We start from the raw sequence: 16708 nt of genomic DNA on the forward strand, positions 1-16708 counted from the left end.
TTGCGACAACTAAGGTCTGGTCCTCCTCATCCCTGCACTATATCAGACGGCAGCAGAAGTGAAAAGCAGGGTGTCAGTACACACACACACACACACACACACACACACACACACACACACACACACACACACACACACACACACACACACACACACACACACACACACACACACACACACACACACACACACACACACACACACACACACACACACACACACACACACACACACACACACACACAATGAACAGGGTCAGAGAAAGAGGTTCTGGGGGCCAGGTTTGTAAACCCCGCACTCCATCACACGTGACAAAGGTAACTAAAGGAATGTGTACCAGGCTCAGCCCAATCTCTCTTTCTACATGGGCCTTCTTATCTCCGGAGACTGGAGGAAAGCATACAATAACTCAAGTTGCTTTCCATAATTTATTAGCTCGTCTCAGGGGGGAAAAAAAGGCTAAACACAATCACAGCAAAATCAAAAGTGAGTTCAAAACTGAGCTGGTTTGTTAACATTGCAAGCATTGAAGATTTGACGACATTTCTTTAAAATAAAGATTGTTCATATTTGTTTTTTTTTTTTTCAATCAATCAATCAATCCATCAAAACTTTTCCATAATGTTCCTGGTGGTCCATTTGTCATCAAACAGGGAAAAAAATCAACTCAACTAAAATCTACATTTCTCTCATTTATGCATAAAGAGTTAGAGTTTTGATTTTTTACATGACGAAGTAAAAAAATATATACTATTGAAGGATTATAGGAAATTTGGACAGAAACGGAGATATGGTGGTAAAATGACAAACAGAAAAAATGAGCAAGCGTTCACTTCCTACCAGAAGGACTGGTGAAGGTCATATATTGTTGTCACTGGAAATGCAATATAATATTCTGTTCACCTGTTCGATGCTCTGTGTAAAGTAACACTACCTATGAATGGTAAAAGCACTCAGCTGTAAGGTGGAAACACACAGACACACTCACCACCACAAACCATCAATACAAATTCCAGAGCGGCTTAGAGAAGGTCAGAAACAAGCAAAAATTCCTCAAAGTTAATCACAACAGAGCGACTTTGTTTAATTTTTTTCCCCTTGCCTCACAAGACTACTTTTTTTCTTCAGGTTGAATAAATAATTCAATAACAAGGACAGTTCGACCTAACATCATGGCATGAAATTTATTGTGATTTTTTTTTTTTTAATAATAGTAAAGAGAGCATGGATAAAAAATGTGACGTGTCCCAAGTCACAAGCAAATCAGTGAACAACCTGCAGTGATCTCATCTGTAAGCCCATAAAGTGTGGTCACCACTTGCTGCAGAGTCATTATTCTGAATTATAGGTTAATTCCGAAAAATTAAGTGAGAGCACAGCAATTAAAGTCAAGTTCTTTTGTATTTAAGAGCTCAACAGATGAGCAGGAAAAGAAGCCCCTGTCTGTACACAGAAATCAGCATTATGTTCTATTTCGTAATAATGCTGTTCATGATGGCATGATACATATGTATTATTATCAGAAGTTTTGTTAGGGGATTGCATTTTTTTTTTTTTTTTTACTGATTTGCAGTCAGACCTGTAATATCTTCGTTATTGGCCAAAAATATATAGAGATTGCCAAGTCTGAGTGTACGGGCCAAACAGAGTCCTTTCCATTGCCTGTCCATGACTCCATGAGATTATATTGACCTCGGTTGTGACGAGTAAACAGCACTGGGTGAAGGAGGAGGAGAAAAGGGGGGGAAACAGACAAGAGGGCCACTTGAATGAACTAATTGAATAACCAAAAGATGTGAGCGGCATCCAAAATTCAAACAACCTTGGCTGTCCTTACTCCAAGAAGAAAGATAAGAAGGGGGAAACAAAATACCCAAAAAAAAGGCAAGAGGAGTAAGAATAAAGTGTGGAAGAGGTGGAAAGGAGGCTGAGGAATGCATGAGTGTGTATGTGAGCCAGGTGAGTCAGGTGTGTATTTCTGGTTGGGTTTTTTTTTATTTTTTTTGTTGAAGGTCAATTCTGAAATTCCCTTCAGATACTCAGTGAACTCAGTCGGTGTCTCACTTTATTTCACCCGCTCTCCTTCACTGTCCCTTGCTCCTGCCCTTTAGAAACAAGATGAAGGGATGATCAGGAGGCGGCTTCAGTTAAGACCGCCAATCAATATAGCTCTTCTCTGTGGGATGAGACTCTAAGATTACACTGAAAATCACAAATGGCAAATGACTCTTTCAAACTACTTTGGCGACTTTTAACATTCGAGTCTGACCAAAGCCTGGAAAATAGAAACCAGAGAGCCTGCCTATCTCATGCTTGATGCTGCCCGAGCAGTAGCTTTTTCCTAATTCCCCCTCGCATTAGGAGCCTTTAAACTTAGGATCCCTGCCGTTCACAATAACAACACTCATCAAAGAAAGTTTTGCCTAACTCCAAACTCTCATTTCCTAAACGAGAGTTAAAATGCCTCCTAACTCTTCACCATACTTCATCTTTGTTTTCCTCACTCCAAACCTCCAGGCCCCGAACAATTAGGCCCCTGTTTATGTCTGCAAATTGCTGTGCCGTGCCTATCTGTGTATAGTCCCTGGCAGCTGGATGCACCAGTGGAACGACCATATTGATTGGGATGTCTGTTCTTTTAACAAGGTCTGTCTGGTTGCTCTATCTGGGGGTGCAGCAGTGCTCATACCTGTTCCCCGAACGGCGCTCCACCTCACTTCAGGTAATGGAAGCACACTTCAAAACTGCTTACACAAAACACTTCTGGGGGGTGGGGGGGTCATTTGTATAGAAAATACCCAGAATAGTCTGTTTCTTGTTTAATCTAATTTTGCTTTTATTTCCATTTGCTTTCTGTCATCCATTAAATACCCCCCCTCCCAACCGCCCTATGTTATACCCTATCTTTTTTTTGTACCCTGGATTTTCTTCCCTCCTCTCATCATTACTATGATAACTCATACTTTCCCCACCAGCCATCCCTGAAGAGGCCAGTGGCAGTCGGTGTCATTATTTTCCAAGTCCAGCTCCATGCTGACTTTGTGAGTTTGCTCCTGTCTCTGTTTCACAACCTGGACTGCCCATTTGTTTTCGCTCTAATGAAGTAGTGGAAAAGTAGCTGGGGAAGTGAGAAGGGGAAGAGAGTGGGGCGGCGGCAAAAGAGATGAGGGGGAAATAAGGCGAGGAAAAAGACAAACGAAGAAGGAGTAGACAGGAGGAGCGAGAGACCATAAGAGGGGAAAATAGGCACATTTGAGAAAGCTGTGAAAAGGTTTCTAAAGGAAAACATTCCACTGAGACTGAATAAGATCTAAATCCCCAAAGTGATACATCACGGGAGAACGGAGGCTTCAAACGTAGAGTCCAGAAAGGCCCATTATGGACAAAAGCAACTTAACACGTATAAGAGACATATGAAAACAGTGTCAAGATAAGGAGTGCGATGAGTAACAGTATGGTTGAGAGTGAAGCGGGAGAGCCTGTCTCTCCACAAATCAGCAAAGCTTGCTGCTGGATCTCTGCCCCAGGGAGGGAAACTTGGTTGTGGTTGGCAAAAAAAAGTGTTGATTCTTACTGCATTAGCATTTGGTATGTTTGTATGAGTTTGGCATATTAATGTGTGTTTGTGTCTCAGGGTTTGCCCAGTTCAATGAGCACAATGTTTTTTACAACGTTGCTATAATTTTAGATGAAAACCACCTCTGAGGCCAGGGTACTAAACTTTACAAGGCAAAGGCATCGCCTGGATTAATACACCATGTTAGATTGTGTTTGTGAGAGTGCAGAGAGATGTATTCCTCCTACAGAGAAGGCCTAGCATTTAACTATAAACTCTGTGGGTAGTCAGGCTTTTCTTAAGCATACGCGCTGACAGATGCAGCAAAGATTATCCATTTTTTTGCAACATTGAGACACTTCTTTCCCACCAGTTTGAATCCTTCAAAAGACTGGCACAACCCTCGCTAAAAGGGGACAAAATGAATTGATTCGATTATTTTTGAGCGAGTGTAGATCAATCGCATTCTTTCCCTTCGTCAGAACAAGGTCATTTGGCCCTGAGGGCAGAGGGGTGTAATCATTTGAGGCAGCCGGAGCATGCCATTTACCCAAGCCTCGAGGGGGGTGGTTCTGATTTCAATGCACCATTATGAGCTGTGTTAACGGCAAATAACATAAATTCCTCCCAAAGAACACACACACTGTTGCACACAGACACATTTCGTCCATGAGCATATGTATAAACACACAGAGACACAAAGGAAATCTTTCAGACTGACATGTAAGAAAGAAAGAAAAAAAAAAGTCAGTGGGGCAGATGTGTGAATGCTTTTCTATTCAGATGGTTAATGGCTCAGCTACTGAAAATAGAGTCTAAATCAGAAAATTTAATCAAATGGACTTGACTCACATCTGGCCTTGTGCTTGCACAGTTAAAAAAAACGTTCTTTGAATCACCCTAAATAACAGCGGACACACAATTCAGGCTGCCCGTCTTCAAAATGTATATAGTACGGAAGCACGTTTGTATAAACTGTGACGAAGGAAATCGATCCTTCACACTGCTCCACATGAGGAGAGCCAGCTGGATCGTATTAACAGATCTTAAATGAATTCTACACTTTCTAAGTCCCGTGACATTCAGGGAGGCTGTTACATTAAAATTCCCGGCGTTTTGACAATTCCAAACAAATTTACACAGGCCGGACGGCGCTGCCAAGGTGATGAGCTGACTGCTTTGTCCGCACCACGTGTCAAGGTTATCACAAGACTGAATTTGTGTAAGACCGAAAGGGCCCACTCTGAAACCTAACACCATGTGGAGGAAGTGTTTCCAAGTGTGGAAACGTTCGGCACATAGAGAGAGAAAAAGCCAAGATAGAGGCACATTGGATCAAAATTGTATTTATTTTAAATAGCCAAATGTCAATGTGAAGGTACGTGCACATGTGAAGGACAGAGACAGATATACTGTACATGAGCTCGAATGACAACCACAACAGGAGTTTGACACTTTGACTGAGCTATGTTTTTTTTTCCCCCACCAAATAGCATCCACACAGAATTCCTGCAGAAAACACACATCTGCAGCTGCATCTTTGCAGAGCCCTTGTAAGGGAAATATTAACCGTTGGATATTTACAATATGTCAACAACACTGTCAACACAGCTCCCAGAAAGAATAACTAAAGGCAGGAGCAGACCGCTCAGTGTATGTGTTTGTAACAATTTATTTTTGCAAAGCAAACATTCATGGTAGGTAGGCAGAGTAAAATTATTTCAGGACGAGGCCACTGGCAATGACCCCATCAGCTACAGCAGTGACGCCCTAAACAGAAGTAGGTTGATGGATAAATATTGAGAAACTTCCTCAAGTGTGTAAGTCCTGTGCTCATGCAAGGGACATTTAGTTGATATAGTTAAGGGCTAAGCTAAGAGAGTTAGATCCACTGATTCTATCAAGCACAATTGCATGAAAATACCTTCAAAATCTAATCAAGGACATAGTTTTCAGTAATGTTTCTGCATTGAATACTATTGGAGAATGTAATTTTTCAATTCAGTCTTCAAAAATCAAAAAGTACACAGCAGAGCTGTTGACCTTGTATGCTGGGCATTCATCCTATCCACAGAAATGTAAAGTACCATGTTAGTATCTTTTTAGAGCTTCTAAACAAATAAAGACAGTTCCTGCAGCAAAATTAAAAAAACAGAAAGCACCAATTGGCTAACATGACAACAACAACAAAAAAGGACCTACATGTTTTTGACAGTTAACTTAAAGCTTTGTAGATTTCCTTATTCAGAACTTGGGATGGAGAAATATCAACACAGTTATTTGACCCTTTTTGACCACGTTTTTTTTTTTTTGTTTTTTGTTTTTTACTTTCTCTTTTTTTGTCTAAAAGTTAATTTCACAAGTGACATGTTTTAAAGGTTATTGTAAAAAAAACATGAATCGATAGTGACTGGCAGAGCAGCAGCACAAGTAAACACCAAATCGTTTTTTTTTTTCCCCGTCACGCTCAGCTCTGTACGTGAGGACCTCATGAACAGACACACAGAAAGAGCATGCACAGCCGCTCTGCTAACTGGGCTGTTTTCTTGGTCAGTCTGTCCCTGGCTCAGCCAGCACACCTTCCTCAAAGCCTTTTTGTTTATTGCTCCACTGAGCTCAGATCAGTAGCCGAATAAAGACATTCATCTTCTGTGTCAAAAGCCACAGGAAACCAACTACTAACGCTAGGTGAGTAGCATTGATTGCAAATTTGAGTATCGAGTAAAGCAGAAGCGGTTACAGCAGCGGGAAATTAAATGATCATATTTCTGGGGGCGAGCCCAGGATTTAATGTATGTCTTATTTTTATTGTCTAAATCTAAATGTAGGATTTAAGACTTAAATTGAAAGAAATATGTGCATTTTAAGCAGTTTAAGGAGGCTTCACATTTTAAAATGCACAAACAAAAGCTTATCAAACAAATGTATTATTCAGCATAAAGAAGGAATGTGACGGCTGACGGAAAAAATCCACCCAAGAAAATTGCACAAGACTTGAAACTGAACTGTTGAAATTCGTTTGATATTGAACATGCAATGCAATTTTAGGTTTGTAAATCACAAATGAAGCACAATGCAAATTGCTAAAAGCTGGAATATTTGATTGCTAAAACAATAAAGACCTTCGTCAAAGCACTGGTTGTCATGAAACAGATTCTCAAAGTACGAAGGATTGTTGATTTGATCTAACTTGGGGGTTTTTTCAGGGGACAATGGAAAACTCCTGATATTCTTTAGCAAGGAGCTTTGTGGGCAAAGAGCTTGAACCAACACGTTTACAGCAAAGAAATCACAAGCTCAACTCAGACAGCCGTCAACAATGTCCCAGTCAAAGTGACCTTCATAAAGATGTTAAACAGCGCTTCACGAGTCACGTGGTTTGGCCAGAAGTGTTGGTTACAATAAATGCCTGCATGTAAAATAAATTCTGATTAAATGTCAAACAGTAAAACTGAAGCATGGAGTTAGATGAGGCGCCTGAAGAATGTGGCGATGAGAGCAGGAGGGGTGAGAGGCTTGAGGGATTGAGAACAGAGACGAGAGTAGGAGGTGAGGAAACAAGCGAGAGCATGGTCACCCCTGTCCCTGGGCTGACTTGTAGATAACCACAATTCCCCTGGTCTGACTCTGCCTCCCACCTTTTTACCTCTTTAACTCGGTCTACAGCTCTTATTTTCTTTTTGACCTCGGTAATAACAGCCTTTTTGCTCTATATTTGTTTCCCTTTGAGCGAACTTTGTATTACCCCCATTCTTCTCTCCAAAACCTGACCATATCTCCTGTAACTCCCTTTCTCTCCTAACATAATCACAAACAGCAACATCAGCGACCGAGACAAAAGTGGGTGCCGAAGGCCAGTGTTCTTCCCACACAGACCGGACTGATCTTCAACAGCAGTCCAGGCTCATTTGCAAAGCTCAACACAATTTTAGCAGGCCAAAGACAGTAGACTGAATGAAAATGGTTGAAAGAGGCAAGTATACAGTGAATTAACTCTGTGATTAAGAGCTGGCAAAGTACCCAACCTTGCCAACTGTCAAACTCTTGTCTCTGCTCAATTCACACCCCATTAAAACTCTAATAGTACCAATTACTACATTATTTAGCTGTGTCATCCACAAATTCTCCCCTCAGAGCAGAGGGAGAGTAATCATTAAACTTCGAGCTAAACAACTAAATCATATGTATGAATTGCACATGTGAAGGGAGAGGGAGAGATAAATAAGAGCGGAAGGACCGGGGAATGTGTATACTGGGAGTGCCTGAGTGCATAATGTAAGAAAAATTCCACAGCACATTTTTACTGGCGAGGCTGCAGGTTATCGATTGTTGGGTCACTTAGTCAGTGAGCAAGAATGAAACTAAATGAAAATGGAGTCTAAGTGATCACCTGCTATGTAATGCAGTTACTCTTTATTACTTGTGGATAAATATGATAGACACACATTCATGGCTGCAATAATGAGAACCGAGTACACTGCTTCATCACTGAGACCTTACATATAAGGTCACTCAAATTCTCATATATTTGAATTTTATTGCAGTCTAAATAGATAAATATGATACACTGATGTTCTCGCAGCACTTAACGACCTCAGCGTATTCATTTTTCCCAGAGAAATCCATAGGGTCAACCTTAGGGGGCGTGACATGAAGATATTGCTGATTTTATAATGAAGAAATAAAAATGATGAGTTTCCAACCTGCAGCATAGCCTCGACTATAAGTCAAAGTCTCTCCTCCCTCTTCCTCTTCTTCCCTGCCAACTTCTCCTCGCACGTTTTATTACACAACAGGGGGTTTTAAATTTGTTCAGCCCAAAACCTGAAGGTAAAATTTACCCCGAAACTAAAAAGATCAGGATGCTCATTAAAACGCATGATAACACACTACACTTAAGGCCAACAGTGTTGGCATTAGGGGATGTGTTGTGTCTTTGCCTGCAATTCAAGACACAAAGTTTTACAATGTAAGTACAGACTAAAGTTTCTAGGTTAAGCCAGCTGTTCACTTTGCCTTCCTGGTCTGCCCTCATCCCTCTCATGCCAGACTAAGTGGATGCATCTGTGCAGCAAAAGCTCCACTGAACCAATTGGAGAGGTGGGAGGAGTAGTTACCATGGCAGTACAACCAAATGAGCTTCTATCAGGTAAGGGATTGGATGGGTAAGAGCCCAGATGGGGGTGTGAGGGTAAACAAAAGGCCCACACATCTGGAAGGATCTCAGAGTCAGTCTGTTATTATTCTATGTACTGGACAGAGAGATTTCTTTTCTTTTTTTCAAATCTCTATGAATCTGATCATTTTTATGGGCTTTAGACAAATACATGTGCTTTAAAAAAAAATTTGTCGCATTAAAGAGTCAATGTTTTTTTTTTCTCAGTTATTTTTACACTCTGAACATGAACTGGAAGGTTTAAAGTGTTAAAATGTATAAAATAGAATAATGTATTATTATTATTATTATTATTATTATTATTCTATCTATATGTTTTCTAAACAATTGCAATGCGATGTATAATATATACCAGTCATCATTGTGGAGGCATTGGTATGGGTGTCTTTTATAAATATGGTAACATGTTACTTGTCCGTGATTGTCCTATTTCTGATATTTTTATACTGTTTTATTCCCAGTTTTATGTAGATGTATGTATCTGTGACATTTTTTTTATGGACTCCTGTCTGCAATAAAGATGATGATGAATATGTTTAGAAACTATGTTTTTGATTTTAATGGATAAAATACTGACATTTAAATTTAATTCTAATAATTCTATCTAGAATTTAAAATTATTATGGGAAAAATAACTTTTCAACTGCATTCATTTTTTTACCCATTTGCATGTTATGCAGGAGTGCGCAAAGCTCTTTCTATGAGCCAACAAGATGGATAGTCCAGGTAAAATTTGAAGCTCACATGAATGATCATCACTGTTTTGTGGAGAAATGGGCCCACAGTTACAGAATAAACTATTTCTGAATACAGCTAAACCTGAAGGAGGTAAGAAAGACCAGACGCTTGAACAAGGGCATGACTTCCATTGTCTGTTACAATTAATTTTTTGCTTAACTGCCTCCTACACTTCATTGAACTATGTAATTTTAGGCACATATGGTCTTAGCTGTTGTACAAAGGCACAACAACACATGGGCAACAGAACAAAAGAAATCAAGACATGTTAGAGCCACAGAAACATGACATGCACCCCTCCAAACTGCCAGTGTTGCTTCCCCAGGACTTTGTCCTTGATCTAAAAAGCTCAAGCTGAATGTGTGGCTTGTGTGTATATGTTTAAAAAGGATATTTCTCATGTGTATTGGTGTGGTGGGAAAGCTGGGAGTGCAAATCTGTACACAAGCTGGAGGTAAATAAGGTGAAGTTATTACATTGTGTCTTGTAGTTTTGATCAAATATCAGTGTAAACATTTTTTTTAATTCCACAACGAATTGTATCACTGTAATTTTGTATTCTAAGTTTTAAGAACAAGCACATTTTTGTGAATTTGAAATATAATTATTCCTATTTCTTATGCAATAAGACACCAGTTTACTGACATCCACACACACTTAAGTGAAGTTAATTTCTCAGTGACCACCCATAATAAACACGGCTTTAAATGAAAACTGCAAGTGTCCACTGGAAACCCATTCTAAGCATTCAAGGCCAAAGTAGCATTACTGAAGATATTTGACTTACCATTGATTGTTTTAATATATAAAATGTTTGTAAATTTCAATAGCAATCAAAATAAGACCCCAAAAAAACCCTCTTGTCCTGCACAACTTCTCTGAATACTTTGCAATACATATCATGGAAACCAGATCTGCTGTGTCTGAAAACATATTCAGAAGGATATTTTTGAGTAAGCGTCACACATAACTGTACCACAGAGTGCATTCTGACAGGAAAAGAGACACCAGCAGACATTATGGGCTGCGCCTTGTTACCTTGTCACATCTCATGAGGCCCAGGTAGCGGAGGGACTTGCTGCTCTGAGCAATCTGTGTGGCTCCCTGGTCTGTGATGTCTTTACACCAGCCGGCATCCACGGTCTCTATGGTACTGCTGTACTGGCCTATGGCTATCAGAGCTGTGGACAGAAGACAGAGGGGGGGAGAAGGAGAGAGGGGTGAGGTGGGGGAGAAAAGACAGGGAGAGAAACAAGAAAAGGTGTTAGTCTGGCAACCTTTTTCATGCAAATGTAACAGCAGCATCCTCCCATCGAGACACACAGAAATTTGAGATGAAACCAGGGCAAGTCATCTGGCCAGCTGTGACATATTATTCCAATGTTTATACAACACCTTGGAAATGCACCCCTCTACACACACACACCCACACACCCACACAGACACACACACACACACAAAACACACACGCAGATGCATAACCCCCTCCTTATTCCGACAGTTGCAGGACTCATCCATTAGAATGTTGGCATGACTCGCAGCACTGAAAGGCAACAACACCGTGTTCGGGTAAAGTGTGAGTCCATGCCAGTCTATGATTTCATTATTTTGCTTGTACATGTATATGTAAGTGTGTGCGCATACGAGTCTGTATGTTTACTCCTGCCAGCGCAGAAACAAAGTGCCAGGGTAAAGAGTATCCACCAAAACCAATATCTGTCAGTGTCTGGGGACTTTGTGAATCTCCGGGGCATACGTACATACACAGCTTTATTCACACAAACATAGATAAACACAGAGGGTACCACACAAGTGTTGTAGTTTTGATGTCTTAACAGACTAATTGAATCGTACAGCTGACAAACGATGGGATCCTAACACATCGCATAGGCACACAAACTAAGGCAGACACGCAACAATCTTCCTCATCAATCTTTGACCTGTCAATCGGAGGGTAGATGGAGGAGGCCTGTGCTCCACCAGTCGATTGATAGCGCTAGTCGGTGATCGATTGGCAGGCCTGGGCTTTGTTCTCCACTCGCACAACCATCACTAATGAGAATGGCAAGGTAGGAGGAGGAGTGAAGGATGAGAGGAAGATGAAAGGAGGAGGGTAAAGAAAGAGAAAGCCTTTGACAGCACCTTCAAATACTTACTTAGCCCTGATGTTGTTTTCTCACTAGCAGAAATCTATTTCACTTCAAACCTTATTTGGTTCCGACAAACAAGCTCGTGACATCTCCAATTCAGGAAGAAGGGAGAAATTAATCTATTTAAACTTGTTTTCACGGGGAGTCTCTTCTTCACTTTTATGACCAGCCGCTGCACATATTACAGTATTAAATAACATGCAGTCAGCACATCATTGATGTAACAGCATATTGGGATTGACCTAGCCTGTGTGTGTGTGTGTGTGTGTGTGTGTGTGTGTGTGTGTGTGTGTGTGTGTGTGTGTGTGTGTGTGTGTGTGTGTGTGTGTGTGTGTGTGTGTGTGTGTGTGTGTGTGTGTGTGTGTGTGTGTGAGAGAGAGCTTGTTCCCACAGGAGAAGGGAAATGAATAATCTTATGCTATTTTTCTGCATATATTTAACATCTTTCGTCCTGCTTGGGCTGTGTAATGTACAGGTTTCTTCATACACACACATTCTACTGGACTTGTATACAGTATGCAACATATGTAATATATAGCTTTGGGCACTTGGATTGCACCACATGTGGTTTCTTTTGTGTTCCAGTATGCTCTTGGATGCCATGCATAATGGCACATTATAGCTAAACAGGCAGTAACAGAGCTTTGAAGCTGCAGTATGTTTCATGTCAAACAGCACCACGGGGAAGAAGCTCCAGCAGGCCATATGGGTAAAAAGAACATGAAGCAGCCACATATTTTTTGACTAATGGTGACCTGTTAAAGCATTCCTTAAAATGACGTTTTAGCATTATTCTGCATGCCCTGGTATGTTCAAGAGGAGAAAAACGTAATGTGAGCAAATGGCTCCTCGTCCCTATTTTCCTGTGTCACGTTCAATCACATATTCCCAGACTTGATTACCTGGATTCAGATCTTTCGTCTTATGCTAAGATGCACATACTGCTGCTGTTAAAATTCTCCTCCAGAGAGACCAAGAGGTTGCGTGGGAAAATGGAGATCAAATAGAAAGGTAGAGCTTCCTACTTGAAGAAATCAAAGAGTACTCTATCTCCTTCTTTGGCAATCTCACATCACTGCTTCTTCCCCTTCAACTTTGCTTCTGTCAACCCGACAAAGTGGGATGATAGAAGCAGACAGGTGCCTAAAATTGTGAATGCTCAAGAAGAACAAGTGAATACATTTCCCATGCACTTCCTGATTACCGTGCTGCATTCACCTATGCACACACACCACCTGCCTAAACTGAATTACAACGCAAGTGTCGACAGGCTTCGGGCTTTAGAAAGAAAACATATGGCAATTTGAGATAGCTGGCAGGAGAAAGAGAGGAGCAAATAACACTAAACACCATTTCGTTAAGCTCCGAGGTAGGTAAACTGGAGCGTCAGATAACGACTTAGTCAGTATGAGCCAAGTGTTGGGCTATTTAGAGTTGTTTAGTACTTTATCAACAAGTTCATCTGGTCACCATTACAGTCTAATATTGCTGTGTGTGCTCCACTTCCTTTGATCCTCTCTCAGGAGGCACTGCGTTTCAGCTACTCCTGCTGGAAAATGGAAATCGTTGCTTACATTTGCAAAGGCGAAAAGCTTTCAGCGAAACCTTTTTACTACAATTGAACAGGTTTGATCACTTTGTTAACAGCAGAGAGTGCAATTGGAGCTACATAGCAGCGTTTGACAGTGGAAATAATAATGGTAATAGTGTTAGTAATACTTTGGCAATCCTATTCACATATGAATGGGTAGGATATTACAAACACCTTTAAATATAATGCAGTCCAGCTTAGCGCCACTAAAAATCACAACCCCAATGATCAACATGTGCTTAAATTGAAACCTCAAGCAAAATTGAACATTATAACCTTTCTAAAGGCAGAATTTATGGCAGAGCCGCTGTAATGGATTACATTAGTTTGTAGTAAGTATACCAAATGAAGTGGTTGGTGTGTGGGTAGGACATGAATACATGTAGCTGTTTTACATAAACAGTTAAAGCTTCAGTATTAAGTTACCAACAGTGAGAAACTTGGACGATATCACTTTGAACCAATTAAATTACTGCTGCGTATTAAAAAAAATAATAATAATAATAATTGACCCACATGTCACCTTTTTATAGTAGTTCATATGAACAGACAATTACACAGATTGAAATTCAACAATAAACATTGAATTACATGGAGTTAGCCAAAACTTTTCACAGGGTGTATAAGGAGACCACAGGAGCAGGAAATTGTCTTTCCTGACTGATAATGATTTTCTGTCGGAGAAATAGATGAAGGGATATGCAAGAGAAGTTAAGGTGAAAATCCCACTCAGGCAGCTGGAGCTGTGACTGAGTGGTGACGACACAGTCACAGATGGTAATGAGGACACACTCGGCTGCCCTGGCTGAATGGCTTTCGGACCTGTGTGTGCGTGTGCGTGTGCGTGTGTGTGCGTGCGTGTGTGTGTGTGCGCGTGTGGTGGGAGGGGGAGGGAGATTCTCCCTTTAGTCAAAAAGAAAAACTGAAAGAGGAAGGATGAGAGCCTGACCTTAAATCCTGGATATCATTCATTTTGGCATGGCACATTTAACCTGTCTTTTACCAGGTCTGTCATTGGGGGGAAAAAGTATGTCAACATACAAAACACAGGTGGAAATCTAATTGTTTCTGTTTATCTATAGTACCTCCGAGGTTAGCCACAACAGATCGTCTTGTCAATCAAACAGCAGATCATCCTATAAATCAATACATGTGGTCATAAATCATGTTAAGGGTTTAAGAGCAGTACTCATGGATCATAACCAGAGCCTTGATTCATTTAGGACCTTCTTCAGTATAATAATTTCACCCTATGGCTACGCTTAAAGCTTCTACTAAGGAGTCATGATGACAAATGTCGACCAAAGGTGACCACTAGAAACCCGTAAATCTTTGGTGTTCCATTAACTCCCACATTATCCTCAGACATAGATTCATAACCTATTACTTTCTCATATCAGGCCCAAGCTGTTCTCAAAAGCCATGAATAGGGGAGTTATCCAAACACAGGAGCGGTCCCAGGCTAAGGTAACTGCCTTAACACTGGGGTCAAGAGTTGGTCAATCCTGTGATGACCGCAACGTGAGAAGAAACCTTCCTTAATCAGCTTATTCCCCTATCTCTGCACATGACCTCAGAGTTTCAGGGGTTAAGCATCTTTTACGGGCTTATTAGATATTCACTTATTACATTCTCCTAAATGATGGCGTGCCATTACCGCTATCTCATTGCACCGAAGCCATCCCCATGACAGTCTGCAGTAACCCTATACACATATTTTACCCAGTGATGAAGATGGAATGGCTATGAAAAATGTGCTGCTCTATGGTAGAGATTTACTGTGAGCCAGTGTGTGCACAGTGTGTGTATGTGTCTGTGTGTGCGTAAAACCGTGTGTGTAAATATGGCAACGGGGACAACAAAAAAAGAGGCTTATTATGTGTGATGTATTCCAGAGAGCCCAACTGTCATGTCTAATGTTGAAGACATTCACTCGGGTCTTTGTGTGCATTTAAAAATTTAACCTTAACTTCGCCCTCTGCACTGAGCTGCTATATGTCCTCAGCCAGAGGAAAACCACTTTTTACTGCTAAAACTTTAAAGCTGTGGATGCTATAAGAGATGCAAAAGTTGTGTCATTTCGTCCAAGTGGATAATATTTTACACTGGCATGTGATAGGCGAACACACTATCTTAAGACTTTAATATTCCTGAAAAGAAGAGGCTATATAAAAGGCAAAGACCAAATTCAACACACAGATCTGAATATCTCATAATCTGAGTAGATGCGTACCATCTGAATAACTGTTTGAAAACATGACTGGGAATCTGTTAAAATTGCTGCATAAATTAGGCCATAGTGTCTAATTAAAATGTAATTATGAAGCAATAACACTTTTCATAATTCTGGCATTAATGTAATGAAAAGATCCTTGATCTATTGTATCCAATATTAATATTGACAGATATTCACAAGAGTATCTTCCTGCTTTTTTCAACTCATAAAAATGTTTGCATTAGAAGGAAGTACTTCCTCCACATCACACTATCCTAATGATGACAAAACTTGTTTTTAGTGGGATAAATTAAGACAAAATATTTGTGTTCTCTGTGATCTGTGAGCTATCATGTACAGCCCTGTGTCTTTAATTTTTTTCACTGCGTGACCTGTAATGATTTGTGTACAGCATGTATAGGAATACTCCTTTCACAGCAAAGTATTTACATGCATACAAGTATGCACACATGTGAACATACAGTACATGTGACACAGAATGCAAAAACAGAGTAAGGTGATCCAACAAGCACCGTGTGGATGTCACTTACCTCCTTTGATGCCTATCTGACCTGGCCAAGCATGGGTCTCACTGTCTGATTGATTAACACACTCTGCTCATCTTCAAAGTACCAAACCAAACTGACTGGGGTCACATGGAGTGCTAAAACTAATTCAGTAAACAGCATACCATGACAAACACACAGAGAAGTTGGTGGCAAGAGAGGAACTGTTCTTGTCTGTGGTGAGCTGAAAATTAACACATTTATTGTGGTGAGAACTGGAAGGGACCTGGGAAAGTCATGCTGACCATCACTTGATTTGAGTGAGAAAAGGTCTGCTAGGTGCAGACTTGAACATGAACTTCAAGTGTCTTCTCAGTGATGTAGAAAATATACATGTAGATACAAATAAATGACAAAATGAAACCAGCCAAGAAAAGAGAAAGGCAGCAGCTCTATGAGGGGATGCTCTTTGCCCTGACAGTTGGGGCAAGTGCAATCAAAGGCCAGCAGAAGTGAAATCATGCAGGCTGGGTAGAGACTCACAGGGAGAGAGGGGGGAATAGATTGAGTGTGACACAAGGACGGAGAGCACTTTATGGTGGGACATGCTTGATCTGGGAAATTAATTAGCCAAAGGGAAGCTCGAAGGCAGCTCACTGAGGGCATTGGGCATTTTCCCAATCAGTGTCTCATCTGATGCAAACCAGCTGACACATACCATTTTCCATTTTGTGGCAGCGTGCGCATACAGTTATATAGGCTTTTTTGGGGTGAAG

General features: G+C 40.7%; 1 protein-coding gene across 1 annotated transcript in view; it reads right to left on the reverse strand.

The window, feature by feature from the left end:
• The window catches only part of fbxl17 (F-box and leucine-rich repeat protein 17), a gene marked incomplete at its 3' end in the record, with an annotated part of 219635 nt that overhangs the window by 7261 nt on the left and 195666 nt on the right, over positions 1-16708 (reverse strand). The window contains exon 10 of the mRNA XM_080499685.1: positions 10509-10651. Coding sequence (XP_080355811.1) covers positions 10509-10651 — 143 coding nt within the window. The remainder of the gene's footprint in view (positions 1-10508; positions 10652-16708) is intronic.

The sequence above is a fragment of the Blennius ocellaris genome (assembly GCF_963422515.1).
Source record: "Blennius ocellaris genome assembly, chromosome: 7".
NCBI classification, from domain to species: domain Eukaryota; kingdom Metazoa; phylum Chordata; class Actinopteri; order Blenniiformes; family Blenniidae; genus Blennius; species Blennius ocellaris.